The following is a 21266-nucleotide window of genomic DNA, read 5'->3' as shown; positions in this document are numbered from 1 at the left end:
TCTGAACTTCATTAAAACGTTCCATGCTAGGAATGCCACCATTTGGACACAATTTGTAAAAATGTTATCATGGACAAAATGGCGCCAGTCCTTCTAGGTAACTATCTTGGCGTCTAAAGATAGATGTCTTAATTTGGCATCCAAAAAGCACATGAGAGGTCAGACTGTACGTAGGTAATTTCCTCAGATGCTAGTATTTATCCCTGGGATTCCACATACTCAATACCAATTATAGAGGAGAGGATTAAGAATGGGCAGAAAGGGTGAGGGATAGAACAGCAGGCCCAAGCAACTTGAACTAAGATCTTGTATCAAATTTGCAAATTACCAGTTAAGGTAGATTTAGACCATGGCATCATCATTGGGACAAACTGAAAATTAAGGCTCTCTCTGGATGGCAGAGGGATGACAGCAAGGACATATAACAAGGAATGTTATCTAGTGACTCTTTCCTGGTAGCAAAATTTCCTTGGAAGCTAGGCGAGCTGACCAGAAAGAAAAAGTAGGCCAAAAATCCGAAAATAAACATAAGACCTGAATCTCAAAATAACCATTACTCTGTTGACGCAGGATAAATCACTCAAATACCTTGCGAATGAAAGCCCCCAAATATTTGTTTGCCAGGGTGCCCTTGCCTTGTGTTCGGGGCACAGGTCTTGCATCATGGATGAATATGTTAGAACTTCCGTTCATTTCTACTCAATCTTAGCAAGTAGCTGTTGGCAAGGTAGCTTTAGTGCTAGGCTTATTTAAAATTAAGACAGTGGTAAAATCGTTTGGACAGAGGACAACGGAGTTGAGTCTGCATCTCCTGTAATAGAATACGCCGACTTAACAAGGAGGATGTGGTCTGGGAAATGGAGTGGTAACTCATGGAGCCGTACGCAAGACTGTTACTGTGTAATCCCTAGGGAGATGCAGTCCCCATATTGCTGTTTATTTCTCACCCTCAATATGGGAGCTGTTCCCAAGATTCCTTAAATAATGCGTAACAACATACAACTACCTGATGCTCACCCGTCTCTATCTTTCTTAAGTTCTGTTTTGACATTGAGGGGGATATTATGCCGTGACCCTTTTGTGGTACCTCGAGGCCTAACACGTGAACGCTGCAAGTCAAAGCTGTTAGCCCGAATACAAAATAATGACAGCGGGAGAACGTGGAAGGGAAAACAATCAGACTGAAAAGGATTCACACCGAAAAAATGCATATGGTCCTCTAACCCACCGAGAGCATGGGCTAGGTGGCACTCTCTCTGGCTGACTGACTAGCCATGAGGAAGGAGCCCTGGTGGCACAGTGGTTAAGTGATCCGCTGCTAACTGAAGGGTTAGTGGATCGAACCCACCAGCAGCGGCTGCAGGAGAAAGATGTGGCGGTCTGCGCCCGTAAAGATTTACAGCCTTGGAAATCTTTACAGCCTGTGGGGCAGTGCTATTCTGTCCTACAGGGTCACTATGAGGGAGAATCAACTCGATGGCAGTGGGTTTAGGTTTTTGGTATATATATATATATGGGGGCAATGGTGGCTCAGTGGTAGAATTCTTGACTTTCATGCAGTAGACCCGGGTTTGATTCCCAGCTAATGCACCTCACGTGCAGCCCCCAGCTGTGTGTAAGTGGAGGTTTGTGTGTCGCTGTGATGCTGAACAGGATCAGGTGAGCTTCCAGACTCACAGGGACTAGGAAGAAAAGCCTGGAGATCTACTTCTGAAAATCAGCCAGTGAAAACCCTGTGGCTCACCAATGTTCTGATCTGCAACCAATTATGTTGATGGCGCAGGACCGGACAGTATTTCCTTCTGTTGTACGTGGGGTTGCCATGAGTAGGGAACAACTGGATGGCAGCTAACATATAAATATATGTATAATGTAAGTATGTCAAATGTATGTCATATAAATATACATATATGTTGATTCAGCTAAATATTTTGAGGCAACTGAAATAACATGAGATCTGGAGCGAGCAGATTTCCATTGCAGATCTGACGGTGCCTCTTACAAGCAAAGAGATTATTGGAACAAGCCACAACTCTCCCTGTGCCTCAGTTTCCTAATTTGTTACATGAGGTTTAACTTCTGCCCAATGTAGAGACGCAACTGAAATGAGATAATCCACAGAAAATAGCTTTGAAAAGTACAGAGTGCTATACAAATGCTGGGGATAATAAGATGTTTTACAAAAGAACATTATTCCTTTGCTAAGAAGTGTGCATCCACATTCACGCTTTTTATCTGTGAAGGTTCCTCTTTGAAATTAAATTGAGACCATAACCAACATCCCTCCCAGTGCTGCCTGAGGTTTTACTCAGCAACAAAGCAAAGGCTTCTTTTCATCATTCATCACATATGAGTTCAAGCACCGAGAGGTACTTTTTACCAGTGGTGAAAATAGCCTTCTTTTCACAGCAGAAACACAGAAAACTATCTCCCTCTTGATGCTAATGTAAGGATAAGGCTTATTCTACAGTTGCCACCAAAATGCCTTGATTTGGCTTTGTTGGTGGTGTGTTCTTGCACCAGATGAGAGTGGTGTCACAGAGCAGGAAGCAATGACTTTATACATTTGAATAATTAGAATATTTAAAATACTGAGCTACATTTTCAAGAGATACATTCTCAGGTTATTCCATGTTTCTTTCAGCTTTTGGTACTCAATGGACCCTCTCTCCTAAAAAATAAAATTAACCACTGCAGTTCTTCATGTATTCAGTTGACTCTGATCATTCCCTTTTTGCTCGGGTAACTTCATTGTGTTTTAAGAGTTAAAGCACAAGTCCCCAGATCTGCTACAAATCTGACCCCAAACTTCCTTTTCAGTACTTTTTCCCACCCATTGCCCTGAAAGCAGTGTATCCAATTCTGCTTCTTTACTGCTCTTTTACTGGTGTCTGTGCTTTCAACGAGAAGCCCTGGTGGTGCAGTGGTTAAGCTCTTGGCTACTAATGGAAAAGTCGGTGGTTCAAACCCACCAGCCACTCCACAGGAGGAAGAGGTGGGCAGGCTGCTCTCATAAAGACTACAGCCTTGGAAACCCTGTAGGGCTAGAAAATCCTATAGGGTCACTGTATGACTCCGTGGCCATGGTTTGGGTTATTTCAGCAAGGTTCCTCAGTGGAGGAAAGAGTTTGGGCTGAGACTAACCTAAAGGTTGGAGGTTCGAACCCACCCAGCAGTGACTTGAAAAAAGGCCTGGCGATCTGCTTCTGTAAAGATTATAGTCAAGAAAATGCTATGGACTGTGGACCATAGACTCAGGGGATACCTATGTCAGTTGGCACAACATAGTTTGTAAAGACAAAGTTCTGCATCCTACATAGGTGAGTAATGTCTGGGGTCTTAAAAGCTTGTGAGCGGCCATCTAAGATACAACTATTGGTCTCTTACCATCTGGAGCAAAGGAGAGGGAAGAAAATCAAAGACACTGGGAGCAATTAGTGTAAAGGACTAAGGGACCACATGAACCTCAACCTACACAACCCTAAGACCAGAAGAACTAGATGGTGCCCAGCTACTGACCACTCTAACTAGGATCCTAACAGAGGGTCCCAGACAGAGCAGGAGAAAAATTGTAGAAGAGAAAAACCAAACTCACAGAAAACACCAGACCTACTGGTCTGACAGAGACTGGAGGAACCCCCGAGACCATGGCCCTAAGACACCCTTCTGAACTGGAACTGAAGCCATTCCTGGGGACCACCTTTCAGTCAAACCACAGACACGTCCATAAAATAAACAATAACACCAAGAGGAATGTGCTCCTTAGAACCATCAATTATACGAGATCAAAAGGGCAACATTTGCCCAAAAGCAAAGATGAGAAGGCAGGAAGGGGTAGGAAATCAGGATGAAAGGAAACAGAAATTAGGACAGAAATGGGGAGAGTGCTGACACATTGTGGGGAATGAAACCAACGTCATGGAACACTATGTACAAACTCTCGAATGGGAAACTAATTTGCCCCGTAAACTTTCACCTAATGCACAATAAAAATTAAAAATAAGCTGCAAAACAAAAACAAAAACGAAAAAACCTATGGAGCAATTCTACTCTGTAACACATGGAGTCGCCATGAGTTGGAATCACCTCAACGCAGAACGGGTTTTGGTACTTTCAACGCATGTTTTCTTGCTCTCCCCTTGGCTGGTGATGTCTTTTACTTCTACCAAGGAGATAACTTCCATCTTGGCCTACAGAAATCCTACCCAACCTTCAAGGCACATCTTACATGCCAATAATTTCATGCAGCTTTCCCTAATACCCCTAACCAATTGCAATCTCTTTCCTTTCTAAACTATTTGTAATTTTCTCAGATGGAAAAAAAAAATTGATTTATGTCTCTTGTAGGAACACTAACCATTCTGCCTTATGGATACCTCTCCCCACCCCAAGAAAAAACAAAAGCTTCCAAAGTTTGGGACGGCCTTCTTAGTGTATTATTTTATTTAAAAAATATTTATTATGGAAAATTTCAAACATACACAAAGTCAACAGAAGGCTTTGTTTATCTTTGCATTTCCTTTGGGACCTATCACAGGGTCTTGCATGGAGGAGAAGTAAATTTAAGTAATTTAAGTAATTTGCCTTAGGCAAATGAAACTGTCTGTCTCTACCTTTCCTGAATGGTTAAGCTTCTCCTCGGTAACTCATGCTGACACCCACAACTCACGAGCCTATAGGATCACCATCAACACAGGTTAAACCTGCTCACCAACTTGAAAATTCAGGGAAAGTGTTCATCCTTGAAGTTAGGGGGGATAATCAGCAAAGCTAACTATATTTGAGGATACAGGGAGAGAAGTGTATATAGCTAAGAATATTTTTCGAAATTGGCATTGGATATTGGTGATGGTTGTACAACATGATTAATGTAATTGATGTCACAAAATTGTCCATGGGAAAAATGACGAACGTTGTGTTATGTATATTCTTACGACAATAAAAAACCAACCAAACAAAAAGCATATTTTCTAAGAGGATTCAAACCTGGATTTGTATTTGGGTGGTTTTCCTGTTAAGGCGCATTTCTTATTTCTTGACGGATGATGGACAAACATGAATACTCTCCGCTCCAATCAGAACTGTAGCTTTTCTCTACCTTGTATTATTAACTGATACAAAGATCATTTTTACATGTCTCCCCCTTCCCAAACCTCAACCTTAGACTCCTAAGTCTACGATTTCAGACAGACATCTTTTTTTATATTTAACTTTTACCTCCTTAGCTCATTCATTTTTGCTCTGAGTGTGCCCGTTGTATTTTGGGGAGCAGGGAAATCCTTAAAGCCAAGCAGAATTCCAGAATGATAGATTACATGTCCATGCTGTGTCACATCCAGTTAACTCAAATTGACTGTACACGGCATTATTCTGTTAGTGCCTGGAAGATCAGTAAACAGCCACCCCAGCTCTCCACTTTCCCATCCGATTCCAGTAGGTCTGAGACGGATCATGCTACTGTGATGTGTGCGCCCCAGCTAAGGCAGGCAGGTGGTGCATAGACACCATTCAGACTTGGCCTATTCAATCCCAACGCCACTAACTCTCCATTCATGCATAGCAAAACACCATCTGGTCCTATTTTGCCTCCAGCAATCACAGCTGACCAAAAACGATAATAACAGCTGTTGCAAAACAAAAGCCAAACGAAGGGGGTGGGGGTGGGGGGTAAGGGAAGGTTAGATCGAAGTCCAGTGCTGAAAAATGCTCCATGAAGTGAGAAATGGCAAAGAAACCATTCAGATGTGTAAAGCGCGCTGAATGGACACAGCGGAGGACTCCTACTTAAGCTTGAGATATTAATCCATCTGTCTAGCAAGGCTTCGAATCTCCATCAGGTGGTAATATATTGCAGAAATTATGCTACACGAAGGCATTTAAGCTTTTGTTCTTTGAGCTGGGAACTAATGACCCCGTGTCAGCTGAAAAATGAAAACTCCTTATGTTCTTTCATCATACAGCAGTACAGGTTAATGCAATAAAAAAAAAAAAGAGACCGTGTTTAACCAGAGTAATAAAATATTGTCCACACAGGACGGGGAGAGAAACGGGTGTGTGATGGAGGTGGGAGGCTGGGAGGCTGTTTAATGTCTGTAGGTCACTCGGAGGGAATGCCACCTTAATCAGATACCACATTTCTCATGCCGATTTTTCATTACCCTGATTTATTTCTGACCTGTGCCAAAAAAAGTAAACCAAATACTCATGTAAGTCTCAGGAATAGAAACCAGTCACGTGTATAAATTGAACTACAAGTTGATGCATAACATGCTTTAGCGAATCCTGAGAAAAATAATTTAGTAACAAGGTTGGGGGGTTTCTTTTCATGATTCAAGCCTTCTGACATTTTGAATACATAGTTTTGCCTGGTGATTAATTTTGTAAACTGTAGTGATTAAATTTCTTTTTTCCTGGAATTGACCATCAGTGGCTTAGCAGCATTTAATCAAAGGTGATAAAACCCAAGATTTATAAAATCATTTAATAGATGTTACAACACCTGCTTCTAACTGCAAACAGTTGAGAACAGACTTCACTTGCAATTAAGTCTTATCGCTAGTGACATTTTTTTCCAAGCAATACTTCATGGGTTTTCAAAATGACAATTATAGAACTAATACACGATTACTGTCACATGCAGTTTAGCAATTAATTTTGAAGACATTTGTCTAAAGGTTTCACAACAGAATATAAAATGGGTCTTATTGTTATGTAATGTTCGTTTGAATCTTCTACCATCAGCTCTGCTTCTGATGGGTCTGATGCAAGCATATTATCATTTCTTTGTGGAATACAGTCACTCCTCGTGGATGTGATCAGGCATCATTCTAAGACTGTTTTATCACTGTTACCTGTCAACTAATACATCTTAGGAAAAGCTTCAATTTAGACATAAATTTTTCTACAGCAAGAAATCTATAAATTTATAATTAGACTCTCTTGCTGTTCAATATTTGTACATAATAAAGTGTATAAGAGGATTATGAAATATTGAAAATGGAATTCATTATTCAGAAGCCACAACATACCGTAAATATTCTTTGTACTACAACAACAATTTTGAGGAATTCATAGTCCATGATTTTTCAATGCCTTGCACATGCTAGCTATGGACATCACCACTCACTCACACCCTCCTTCAGTCCAGATAAGGATGCTGGTCAGGGTTGACACTTGCTGTTTTTAATTTTCACGTTATCATAAGCAGTTTAAGACTGTTGCCAGTGGTGATTTGCAATTTTTATCAAGACCTCTTCATTATAACTTCTGACAGGACAGATGCTGTAATTAATCATGCAAGACAACTGGGGATAGTCGTCACACTGTTCTCAAAGAGAAGCTACTACACGGGAAGAAAGGGGGGCAAGAAATGGGCACTGAAATCATTATTTTGGTTAAAGAATCAGCATTCATCACCCGTTTTAATAGCAATAACAACACAATGCCAGCTAGTTCTAGCTCCTAATCGAAACACAATTGTTCTTCTCTACAAACTTACCCTGCACTCCCATCTTAAGAAAAAGACAATTACAAAAATATTTCCAAAGTTTTTTTTTTAAGGGTCCTGGTTTGGGGCTATGCAATCTAAATTCTTAGCCATGATTCTGGTATTTGAAAATGGAAGATGATGCTTGGGCAGAAATAACACTTGAGAAGTGGCATATTTCCCCATCCTGTATGTATTCAAGGACCAAAAATGAAATTTGACAGAGCATTTTATTTGAAAAGTGAACAGTTGCCTTGTTGCTGCATCAAAATACAGTCCACGGTTTTTACTGAAATGTGTTTATTCTATAGCAAGATAAAAGCATTTTTTCTTTTAGTTAAGCAAAATACAAACAACTTAATTGCTGCTATCGTAACTCATAAAAAAGTATAAAACAGCATAAAAACACAATAAGCAACGTAGCAATGAATGGTTTATATCACCAGTGTTTATCTTAAAGCCTCGTTTATGAAAAACTTTACAACACATGATATGAAAACTTACAACTTGGAAAGAAAATATTTACATTGATTATTCAGATGTGGTGCGCCTTTTAAATATTCTACCGGTATTACATCATAATAAAACCTCTTGCTTCTTTTTTTTTTTTAAATCTTAACTTTTGTAATAACTGTTTTCATTTAAGTGCATTTCCCTTTTAAAAATACAGTGTTTTTATTCTTCGAAACTTGTCACTCAAAACACAGAATATAATATTCACATTTCTTTTCTTCTAATTGGAATGGATATATCACGGGCTAACAGCGGTCATAGATACTGTTACAACATACACCGTCGTTTGATTTGGACAAGTCATGGAGAAAAAGTGAAAAGGAGTCAAGAATTGAATCTAATCACTTGCATTTTTTTTTTTTTCCCTGGAGAGATTTAGGGGGAAAAAAAATAAGAGCTTTGGCAAAAGTCTGTGATTTACATTATTTTTTTCTCATGACAAAAAAATGCCATCAACTATTCACGTCATACAAGCATTTGTATGAAACTGAACTTTCGTATCTCAGGTAGTTACAACTGTGCTTTTTATTTTTAGGGCTTCGGAAGTTCAAACAGCCTGGAAGTGTGGTTTATTCACTTCAGGAGCAATAAGGCCATGTTCTGTGACTCAGACAGGCCAGTTTATAATCATCAGTGCGTCCCAGGATTCATGAAACGGTTCGATTCACATATTGTAGGTATAGCCTGAATAAATAAAAAAGCCATCACATAAAAGAGCACAGCTTTTCTTGTTTAAAAACAAAGTGATTTACAGTCGGCTAAAAGATGATACCCAGCTACACTGTAGTTCTTATTGCCTATCTAATAGACACTTGAGAGGACCGTTTGATCTGTTACACATTTGCTGCATAACCAACACCAACTTACAAGTTTCAGCCACGTATGGTTTACCCCTCCTATGCCACCCTCCTGATCCACACAACTCCATCCGCCACGTGTCTTCAGAAAATACTGACCTGCGATAAGACTTGAGTCTGTGTCTGAGACTGTATTTGCGACCGGTGCTGCTGAGAGGCGGGCTGGGGGCTCCCGATGGCGGGGATGGGGGACGTGATCTGGGAAGCGGCGGGCGAGTGCTGGCGCGGAGAAGGCAGAGACTGGTGTTGCATGTGCTGCAGCTGCTGCAGCAGCAGCTGCTGTTGGTTGATTTGCTGCTGCAGCTGCTGCTGCTGCTGCAGGTGCTGCTGCATGTGGTGTTGGAAATGCTGCTGCTGCATCTGCTGCTGGATTTGCTGATGCATTTGATGCTGCTGGAGTTGCTGCTGCTGCATCTGTTGCATCTGCTGCTGTTGCTGTTGCTGCTGCTGCTGCTGCAGCTGCAGCTGATGTGGTTGGGTTTGCACTGAAGGGCTCACTTGGGTGGAGGATGCTGAGCCAACCATGGCTGTTCCCATGGAGCTGATCAGTGGGGCACCAATGTTCGATGGCATGTTGGCTGCAATGGTGACTGAGGTGACAATCTGGTTCATGGGGAGTCTCATGGTTAAGGGCTTGGGAGCGATTGACCTAGGGAGCGATTGCTGGAGAGTCTGAGGCGACGTTGATACTGTTCCATGTTGAGACAGCGGAGTGTTGAGAAGGATGGAGGATGTCAGATTGGTTGACGCCAGGGTCTGCTGAACAGAACGAATGGTCTGGGCTTCTGCTGATTCGGCGGCAGCCTGCGTTTTGGGGGGAGAAATTCCAGAATATTAAAATACACAAAAACAAAACCAAGCCATTACCATCGAGTCGATTTCGACTCACAGTGACCCTGTAGGACAGAGTCAAACTACTCTATAGGGTTTCCAAGGATCAGCTGGTGGATTCGAACTACCAACCTTTTGGTTAGCAGCCAAGCTCTTAACCACTGAGCTACCAGGGCTTCTAAAATACACAAGTTGAGATAAACTGATTACAGAGGTGGCCACCATTGTTCACACCTGCCAGTATCCAAGACCCTCATCAGGCGACTTTTTAGCTTTTCCCATCAAAAGGTGGAGCCAAATTTCCTACCCCTTGAATCTGGGCTGGCTGTGTGCCTTTGCTTTGGCTAACAGAATGTGGTGGAAGGGACATTGTCCCAGTTCCAAGCTGATGCCACAAGAGGCCTTACACCCTTCCACTCTCTTCTGGAATCTACCACTGTCATGTGGATGATGACAGGCTGTGGCCCAGTTACACCAGCTTTTAGGAGTCAGCTCACTCCCAGCCAGTAACCTACCATATATGTGAATGAGGCCATCTGCCATCTCAGCCCTCTCTGACCCAAAAGTTGACTGTAGAGTTATCAGATAAGCAGGACTAGCTGATCCTGCCAAGCCTGGCCTAGATCTGAAGAACCAGCTAGCTAAATGTCAGTCTCCAAGATAAATAAACGCTGATTTTTCTTAATCACTGGGCTTTGGGGTTGTTTGTTACACAGCACTATTGTGGCAGAAGAAGACCAACACACATACTTAAGAGCAACAATTCTTCAGCATTTATGTCCGTAATAATCTCATCGTTGACTGGAATGCAGACTGCTTGAATTCAAATCCAGTTTTACTAATGAATAACTTTGCGAACTGGGAAAATTGAATTCGTCCCTCTGCTCCTCAGTTTCCTAATCTGCAAAATGGGGCTATGTGGATTATTAATTAAATCTGAATTAAATTAACTCATATGTCTTAAACATTTACAACAGTTTCTGGCCTACAGAAAGCACTTAGTAAATGTTAGTTATTTCTTTTAATTAACAAAAACTACCACTAGAAAACAATTCCTACTAGAAAATTTCAAATTCCTGTACCTGCATGATTACTTACAGCAGTGCTTACCTGAATATAAGAAAAACATAACAGGATTCCTTAGAGATAGTAAATTGAAGTACTTTACAACATTAGAAATATTTTAGTCTAATAGATATTTTCAAGGATAACCAGAACTTATTGAAGAAGTCACAGACATGGAAGAACGTTCAATAGTTGTATGACTTTGTATAATCTGTTATAAGATAAACAGATCTAGAGCTCAAAATGGAGAAAAACTATTAAATTTTGTAGTAAAAACACGTAATTATCTCTAGCTTTTACTAATGAAACCGTGTTTGGAATAATTCCTCTTAAAGACTACTTTTCGTCTTGTTGTTGTGTGACGTCAAGTTAATTCCGACTCATAGCGACCCTATATGACAGAGAACAGAACAGCTCCTCAGGGCAGTACAGCCAGAGTGCTCCTTGGAAGCGAGGATGGTGAGATTTCATCTCACATACTTTGGACATGTTATCAGGAGGGACTAGTCCCTGGAGAAGGACATCATGCTTGGTAAGGTAGAGGGTCAGCAAAAAAGAAGAGCCTCAACGAGATGGATTGACACAGTGGCTGCAACAATGGGCTCAAACATATTAACAATTGTGAGGATGGCGCAGGACCAGGCAGTGTTTCGTTCTGTTGTACATAGGGTCGCTACGAATCAGAACGGACTCAACGGCACCTAACAACAACAACATCAATCTTTATGAGAGCAGATCGCCAGCTCTTTTCTTCCATGGAGCAGCTGGTAGATTCGAGCCGCTGACCTTTCAGTTAGCAGCCGAGCACTTAACCATTTCACCACCAGGGCTCCTTTTTTCCTCTTATTCTTCAAAAATTATGGGTTTTTTGGAGGGTGTAACTGGGGGAGTCCCAAGGTGGTGCAAATGGTTCACGCCCTTGGCTGCTAACCTAAGGGTTGGAGGTTTGAGTCCTTCCAGAGGCACCTTGAAAGAAAGGTCTGGTGATCTACTTCCGGAAAATCAGCCACTGAAAACCCTGTGGAGCACAGTTCTTCTATGACACACACAGTGTCACCATAAGTTGGAATCGACTCTATGGCAATTGGTGGTTTTATTTTCTCTTGTAGTTATGAAGAATACAGTAAAGTCACATCTTGAGTGGGAGGGCATCCTAGGCACAAGTTCAATGCACATATGATAACCTCATTGTTGCCCCCCCACATGTTGAGGCTGAAATCTTGCTTCCTGTAACCTTGCTCCTTAGACTAGTTAGTTCTTCTATCTAGGGGCACAGAGTTCAACTAATGCTTCCCTTACATGGTGGCCCTTATATTTGAGGACCAGGATTACATTCCCCAAATCCACCCTTCCCTGGTTTTCAATTATTCTAACATAATTTGATTTTTTAGTCTTCACGATCATATAGTCAACACTCTAGACAGCCTCCAACTGGTCACCAACCCTCTTTAAATTGTAGAGTCCAAAACAGAATCAGTCCTTCTGAGTTGGTCTAATCATTATAATGTACCATTAGATGTTGCTCCCAGAGAGATCACTATATTTGCAGCTATTTTACACTTTTGGCTCAGGCTGAAATTATTTTAAACTTATACCTCAAGGACTACATTTTTGCCTGCCAGGTGTCTGAATATAAATTTAGGAACTTCTCAAATTGCACTTAATTACAAAAAAAAGAGAGTATTTTAGATTTAGATGTATTCTTTTTAAATTCCATCCTATTGGCTCTGGAGTCAATGATTTCCATTCTAAAATGATTCTAGTATCCAATACATAACTTTCAAGTTATCTCTTCTAAGTCATTCAGAGACTTGATGAGCCCAATCATGGTTGCTATTTCCTTATGTCTCTTGAGTTATTGGCTCTTGGCCGAAATCCGTGAATTTTCAATTATTCATGCCCTAATCCACAATGATCACCTATACCTGCTTCTGGGTAAATGAATGAATGAATACATGATCTGCTTAGGAAGTACATGCACTTTGTTACTCTTGACACTTTACTCCATCCAATTAACAACCAACCATACCTCCATGCTTAAAATCTGTAGCCCACACAATCAGTTGTTTTCTGCCAATATCCAAATCTGAGTACAGAAACTGTGTATCTTCCAGTGTGTGTCTTCCAGATTCTCAGAAAAAGGTTTTGCTATTGACCCGATAAATGTTTTCTCTTTCTACTGAAGTGACAAGTATTCTGGGAGCTATCAACAAGGGCCAGAGGACCTTTGTTGTTCGGTTATGAGCAGCTGCCAGCTGTAAGCTTTAATATACAGAAGAAACAACTCAGGTGAGGAAGAGTGAGAAAAAGGGAGTAAACGCTTTTAAAATGGCTTTGCCAGCAACATCTACAATGCCGTGAGGTCCTTTGTAGCACTTGACACAGTAACAATGACAATGGAATGGTATCTCTGCTTGCCAAAGAAAAAGTATCATGAGCAGAAACGTATTAGTTCAAATTATTGTCCCCCAAGCTTCTCTAAATTCAAGTAAGGCAAAAGACAAAGTTAATTAACTGTTTTAAAAAATCAGGTAATAGCTCATGCTCCTTTTGCATCAAGATAATAATAATCGAGAGCGGCATTTGCTTCGAGATATTGGTGCAGTTTATAATACAATGAGCCCATCGTATATGCTATGTATAATACATACATCTGTCTTTTGTTTTTTGTACTTGGAGCATAATTTTATTTTAAATAAGCATGAAGTTTATTTATTTATATGAATGGGGCGCTTGGTCAAAAGGCAACATTCCAGATTACAATAACTACTGGAGAATTTATGATTTGAGATCCAAAAATGCCAGACAAACATACACCTCCCAGGACATAAATAAAGAGGACATTAACACAGATCTCAGTCCCTGACACAAAGAAAGAATAAGAGACTACTTAAAATTTGTCTAAAGAGTTTGAACACACATCGATAGAGATCAGCGAATCTTCTGGAAACAATCATTTAGACTCAGATGCTTAATTAATTCATACTTTCCCTGCCATCATCCAGGTAATCTCAAATGGAAACAAGTTTGTGAGTTGTTCAAGATGCTATTTTATCATCTCTAAGAGGAGTTGCATTTACATTTTCAATGCTCCAGGGCTACTCTGAATATTGTAACTATGACGAGAGGGATCACCTGTGCAGGCTTACCTTGGAAACCAGGCTCGCCCTGTATGCAGCCAGGGCCTTCAGGTACTCTTTTTTGGCAGCTTCCGTTTTTCTTTTATATACCTATTGAAAGACCACAATTAGCACCACCTTTAGCGTATAAATTCTCGGCCATAAAATAAATGCTGCAAAAACTAGGGCACAGTGCAACTTACAGAAAGGGTTAGTCTTTCTTAGCTTTGATTTTTAAATGTTAACACACATACACACACACATACATATTAAAACAAACAAAAACTCAGCCACCTAACTGGGGCACAATGCTGATGTTTACTATCGCAAATGAAAGGAGCTTGGTGGCACAAGCAGTTTGCAATTGGCTGCTAACCGACAGGGTGGCAGTTTGAACTCGTCCGGCAGCTCTGTGAAGAAAGGCCTGGTGAACTGCTCCCTAAAGATTAACCCGTTGCCCTCAAGTCGCTTCCAGCTCATAGCCACCCTATAGAAATGCTCCACAGGGTTTCCAAGGCCATTCGAACCCACCAGCCACTCCTCAGGAGAAATGTGGCAGTCTGCTTCCGTAAAGATTTACAGCCTTGGAAACCCTATGGGGAGTTCTACTCTGTCCTATAGGTCATTACAAGTCGGAATCGACTCCATAGCAACAAGTTTGGTTTAACCTTTACGGATGCAGACTGCCACATCTTTGTCCCGCAGCCAGGTTGACAGGTTCGAACCACTGTCCTGTCGATCAGCAGCGAGTGCTTAACCACTGCACCACCTGGACTCCTTCGGTAAAGATCATAGCCTAGAAAACCCAGTGGAGCAGTTCTACTCTGTAACACATGGGGTTGCCATGAGTCGGGGGCAGAAACACAGCCGCTAACAACCACCATCGCAAATGAGAAAAGAGTCTCAGTGTGCAGCCTAGATTCCTTGAGAGGACCCGGAGGGCCTCTTGCTAAGGCAGTACATCAGGTAGTAAGAAGAATAAAACTTGCTGCAACTGGTTTAAATTACAGAAAGTAACTAGTTTCTCCATCAATGCCATCTTTCCCATACCACATTTCTCAACCGTACTAAATCAAACAAAAACGAAAGTGGGAGAGTGTGTGAAGACAGAAGAGAGAAGATGGAGACCTTTCAATATTAGTTTTGTGTTGGGAAAAAAAAGAAAGGCAGAAATAGCAAAAGATGTGAGATTTCCATGAATGAGAGCAATGAGCTACATAAATAAAACCCATCATTTTAAACATGATTTGGGCTTCCTTTTTTTTAACAGTGGTCAGATGGCTGGGCGTTAGACCAATGCACTACTATGTCTCTCTCTCCAGAGTTTAAAAGTTAGGTATAGCAGTTTGCCCCTCCCTTATAATTGTATTTCAAGGATAGAAACTCAGTCTGCTACATACAGCAATAACCTCACTGAAGCAAAGAGTAAAATTCTATAGGTGTACCACCCCAATGAAACCAGCTAGCAGGAATGAGTTCATGGTTTGTAAAGAAAAATCAAGGGCTTTCCACTCTTCCTTCCGAAACAATTATTGTATTTTATCACTAATAGGGGTCTATTCTTCCATCGATATGTGAGCGTTAACTCCTATTAATGGTAATTGGAGTTTCATGCAAGGAACAAGGGAAGGACTGACCCCAAGGAACCCATTCTTCTCTCGTTTGTGTGGAAGAGTTGCATGGGGAAGGAGAAGAGACTAAACTCCTAAGGAAGTATCTCCTACCAGCATAGCTAATCTCTAAATACCTCTCACACTGCCGAGCTTTAAAATGAACTTGGAATAAAATTTCAAATGCCTGCTGACGATAATGAGACACACAGAGAAGGCTTCAAAGTTTGGAAACCCACCAAGACAGCACAAAGTTTCAGAAAGCTGATCAATGAAAAGGCAAGCAGGATGGACCTAATCCTTTTGTAGTGCTCCTTTTGAACAAAGGGGGACAAAATCCACATTATTTAAAATGAAAAGATTATTACCAAAAGTTTATGCTTGCAGGACACAGCCTGGATTTTTTCCAATCCTCCTCTAGATGGGTTCTGAACATTCAGCCTGAAGCTGGCTGAGAAATCTATACAGCCACAAAGTGGCTGCAGAGTTGTTTATATTTACAACCACATGTCACTTAATGTCCACGATAAGTTCTGTGAAACAGGACCTCATGTGATTTGGACGTTGTGCGAACATCACATTATATCAGGCAGTCCTCAGATTACGAATGAGTTGAATGAGTTCTGTTCCTAAATCTGTCTTTTAGTAGAATTTGTAAGAAAGTTAAAAGACGTACGGTGAGTCAAAACAGACTTATCTTAGGATACAGTATATAGTGTAGCTTTCTATGCATAAAAAACGCTCAAGAAACATTTCCAGATACACTAAAACCTCTTTTACATAATAATCCAGTGACAATCATAATAACGGTTTGTTGCATGTCACAAAGTAGCGTTCGTTTGTTATTATGAACCATTGTATGCACCTGAAACTTTTAATGTAATAGGCTTTATAGGGGTTGGGACCACGGACGGACGTTGGCCAAACAGACGTGCGGCGCATGACTGCGTACGTTTGGTTGGTTGGTTTTTTTAACTCCACAGCTTAGAAAGGCTTTCATGAGAGGCAATCATATTAAGGGAAAGTATTTGCTCAGAAAAGCTACAAGGAATACTCCAGTAATTTTCAAATATATATATGGCCATGATGGATCTTGCCTTACCTGCTTTTGTTCTTCTCCAAGGCTGTCCCACATAGATGCTACGATTTTGGAGACCTCTCCAAAGGTTGCATTGGGGTTCTGACCTTTAATTGCAGCCTGCGTGTCTCTGAAAAATAGGGCATATGCTGACACTGGCTTCTGGGGCTCGTTGGGATCTTTCTTTTTCTTTTTCTTTGGAGTCTTGGGCTTCTTGCCAGAATCCGGAGCAGCTCTTTTCTCTCCGATGGCCTGCAAAGCAGGAGGAAAATTCACTGCCTACAATGTACTTACACAGAATGCAGCAAGACTTACTTAACCCACAATTGTTCCTTTAAGGTTTTGTTAAACATCATCAGCAGATGAATCACCACAAAAAGGGGGGAGGGTAAATTTGCTTAAGAGTTAACTGGACAGCAGAGATTAGCATTTAGAACATTGATTAATGAGACCCAGAAGTATCTTCAATACATTTGCAGCATATGCTCTAAATAGCAATTATGAGTAATGAAAAACAGAACGCTCTGTTCCCAGGCAATGCTATATATATACGCTATGCATACAAGTACACATAAACAAAATATTTTAAATCGTCAGAGGTTTTAGAAGGAAAAGCTTAACTAATATTCAGGGTGGTGATCATATTCAGATAATTTAAATGAGGTCTTTGCCCTAGTCACATGCCACATGTATGATCAGTCTGAATTTATTTTTTGAGACGGATTTTTATTTTACCAGAATGTTACTTTCCTAATGGGTGTCTGGAAACTCAAATGGAAATTAGCGACAATCCCTAAATATGCATAATAAGGGAAAGGTCTTCTTTATTTTTATTAAAAAAAAATAATAACTTTTTAAAGAATAGGATAACAAAAAGTGTAAAAATGTCAAAACGACTTCAAGTGAAGGTAGAAAAGAAATTGATATTCTTCATAAATATTGAAAAACTATAAAAGAGCAATAGTTGATACTTAAAATCACCAAGACTAAAGATCCTTATTATATATGGTAAGGAGTCTTGCCCATAAAAATATTGCCACTGGAACTCTCACACATATCCACGATATAAACCTTATGAGATCAAAACCATTAAAATGATACGGGTACAATTCCCCAAATTTATAAACCACTGGGCTCCATACTTACCTGCTATTATCACCAAATTTTACTGATAATACAATATACTTGTCTGAGAAGCAGGAGAAATAACTTATCAACCATACTTTATACCCCTAGATTACAACGTGGCTATATTGAAGATAATTTTGCAGTTAACTTCATCATGGATCCTGAAGCGTTTGACAAAATTTGTTTTAAGAGCCAGCCTTCGGCAAGATCAGCTGAGATAGACTCAACTTACTACCTACCAGATTGGCTTTTAATGGCCTTGAATCTTGAATCCTAATTCAAATTTTCCAAGAGTATCATTACGTTCTGAATGAAGGTCATTTGGTACTTAATCCAATTACTAAAATTGCAAGGGAATTTTCTTGACTGTTAAGTAACTTCTCTTTGAGAGCTCTGAACCCTTCGGGTGTTAAGAAATCTCTTCTCTACTTCCAGGTAGGCCCACAGTTTGAACCATGTTGTTAGTTGCCGCTGAGTCAACCGTCGACTCATGGCAACTCCACGCCCAACTGAATGAAACGCTGCCTGGTCCTGCGTCATCCCCACGATCGGCTGCATATCAGACTGTTGTGATCCGAAGATTTTCACTGGATGATTTTTGGAAGTAGATCGCCAGGCCTTTCTTTCTAGTCTGTCTTAGTCTGGAAGCTCCACTGAAACCTGTTCGGCATAATAGCAACAAGCAAGCCTTCACTGACAGACAGGTAGTGGCTGCATATGAGTTACACTGGACAGAAACTGAGCCCAGGACACCCACGTGGAAGGCGAGATTTCTGCCACCGAACCCCCACGGCCCCCAAACAACATCCACACTCGCAGTTCATATGCTTCAGAGGGTGTGAAGCCAAATTTCACCTCTCCTCCAAAATGCCGTCTTTCATAACTCACGCAATTAATTCAATAATTCTGTAGGCACCATTGTCTTTTTTCCCTAAATTCTCAGAATAAATGAGACTTGTTTAATTCTAGTTAATGAAGCCGAACTTGCAAGGGAATCAGATGCCCGTCAGTTAGAGCTCGGCTGTGAGCTTTAAAAAAAATATTACTTCAATAACAAGAAAAAATTGAGTCAAACAACTATATTCTTTTCCTGGAAGCAAATCTGGCACTGCTAGTGCCAACGGCACCCTGACCAACAGCAAGATGAAAGTAATTTCCAGCTTTTTCCAAATGAGACAAGTCTAATTTCATTCTGTATACAACAACATTCAAATGTTGACAATCCTTGATGTCTCTTTCTTGGATAGCCAGGACTTGCCTTAATCACCATTACCTTTTAAGAATAAACCAGAGATGAATCCCACACTTTAACTAAAAGTTCAGAATTAATTCTCCTAAAAAAAAAAACAAAAACCAAAAAAAATCGTGCTTCTTTATAAGGGTTGGGCAAGATGGAGAAATAGTTTTACCCAAAAGAGATAAAATTAACAATAATTTTAATCTTCCTTTCTCAGTTAAATTGCTTTAAGAGATAAGATTGGATTCCTAAACTCTCACCAAAAATGGAGTTAGGAGGCACGTAAACGATTGTCTTTAGACACTTTCAGTTTGGTCCAGAGGTAAGTATTAAGATCACTGGAAATGACAGTGAAATGAATCCATTTGAATGGGTGTGACCAGTTGTAACTTAGCTGCATCTTATTCACATCTCTTGAGTGTCTCTAATCATGATTTTGCACTTCACCACATGGAAGACCCCGTGAGCATGAGTAGAGGCTGTTAGTGCGTTTACTAACCCTGTGCCCACTGGGATGCTAATTTGATGCTACAGACCAAACCCTCCTTCTCGAAATACCTTTGGTTTCTGCAACATTACTCTAACCTCCCTCCTCTTTTCCTCGTCCTTCTCAATCTTCTGTAGTTCCTCTGTTTCCATTTGCTATTTAAAAATAAATGATGATCTACAATACGGGTGAACCTTGAAAACATTATGCTGAGTGAAATCAGTCGGTCACCAAAGGGCAAATAGTGTACGATCCCATTTATATGAAATATCTAGAACAGGCAAGTATAGAAACCAAAGTTTATTAGTGGTTAAGAGGGTGGGGAGAAGACCAGGGCTTAGGGGACACTGAGCTTCTGTTAAGAGTAATGGGCAAATTTGGAAATGGATAGTGGTAAGTGTCAAACAATATGTTAAATATAATCAACGTCACTGACTTGAATGTTGAAATGGCGGTTGATTTGTTACATACGTATTTACTACAATATAAAAAAGTAGTTTAAAATGTAAGATTTTAAAATAAATACTAAATTTAACAATGGAAAAAAAAATGATGCTCAGGGTTCTGGCCATGATTCGCTCCTTACACACTGAGAAATTCGGATTACATCCATGTCTTCACATCAATGTGCTGATGCTGATGGTCTCCAATCTATAGTTTCGGCTCCAATGAGCTGAGTTCTAGACTCAGATATCCAACTGTAAGCCCCTCAAATTCAACCCAGCCCATGCCAAACTCTCATCTTCCCCATGGGGGAAGAAAAGCACTCCTCTCTTCCCATGTTGATTCTCTCAGTTACTTACATCCATGCTGACTCTAAAACTGAAGCCAAAATTATCTCGTCTCCAAATTCCAGGGGACCACCCAACCCTTAGTGATTCTCCCTCTTAAATGTATCACTAATCTGGTTCCTCCTGTCTATTCCTTCATTTGCTGACATACAATAGTTCATAACATAAGGGTCTTTTACTTGGTTTTCTTTTCTCTGGTCTCTCCCTTTGTAATGCATCCGATACATTGCCAAAGTCATCTTTAAAGCATACGTATACCTATGGCATTTCCTTACGCAAATAATTAATCGGCTCTGAATTACCAACAGAGGAAAGACCACCACATTTAAGCCATTTCTTTCCACTCCTACTTCTTTCCTCCCATAACAAGCGCTCATTATACCCATAAATTTCCTTGTACTCCCAATGCTCCTCACTGTTCCCACAATCAGAATACCTGCTTCTCTCTTCTGCCTCACAAAATTTTACGCATCCTCTTAGACCTAATTCAAATATCACCTTCTCAATAAAGCCTTCCTCAAATCACTCTCCCAAGCAGAATCGATTACCATCTCAGCCTACCAGATACATAAATTATACACTAATCACATCTGGAGCTAGTTTTAAACACAGCAATCGAACCCCAATGGGGAATCCCATGGGCAATAATTCTCTTATAAATCTTTACGTTACCAGAACTAACTCAGATGTCAGGCACAAAGTAGTGGACAACATATTATGAATGAATGAGCAACGAGTAATTGTGTTTTATTATAGGACCCTTTTCCATTAAAGTTATTTATGGTAGGCATTCAGAAAGTACAACATCTGCAACAACATTTTTAATTCAAACTATGTATTCTTGATTAAAAGGAACCCTGCTGGCGCTATGGTTAAATGCTTGCTGCTAACCTTAAGGTCGACGTTTCGAGCCCACCTAATGGCTTTGTGGGAGAAAGACCTGGCAATCTGCTTCTGTAAAAGATTACAGCCAAGAAAACCCTATGGGGCAGTTCTTCTCTGTCACATGGGATCAACGGAGTCAGAATCTACTCAATGGCACCCAACAACAACAACATACTTGA

The 21266-nt window shown here is 40.5% G+C and overlaps 1 protein-coding gene across 1 annotated transcript in view; it reads right to left on the bottom strand.

Annotated features, from left to right (window-relative positions):
• Positions 1-7704: 7704 nt before the first annotated feature.
• Positions 7705-21266, bottom strand: part of TOX3 (TOX high mobility group box family member 3) — a 127466-nt gene continuing 113904 nt past the window's right edge. Inside the window, exons 5-7 of the mRNA XM_004371590.2 lie at positions 16584-16811; positions 13902-13982; positions 7705-9660 (exon numbers count right to left, since the gene is read on the bottom strand). Of these exons, the coding sequence (XP_004371647.1) occupies positions 8941-9660; positions 13902-13982; positions 16584-16811 (1029 nt within the window). The 3' untranslated portion in view covers positions 7705-8940. The remainder of the gene's footprint in view (positions 9661-13901; positions 13983-16583; positions 16812-21266) is intronic.

The sequence above is a fragment of the Trichechus manatus genome, unplaced genomic scaffold (assembly GCF_000243295.1).
Source record: "Trichechus manatus latirostris isolate Lorelei unplaced genomic scaffold, TriManLat1.0 scaffold00014, whole genome shotgun sequence".
Classification (NCBI taxonomy): Eukaryota; Metazoa; Chordata; class Mammalia; order Sirenia; family Trichechidae; genus Trichechus; species Trichechus manatus.
The sequence above is the reverse complement of the archived record's forward strand: the minus strand, read 5'-3'. Positions and strand labels throughout refer to the sequence as shown.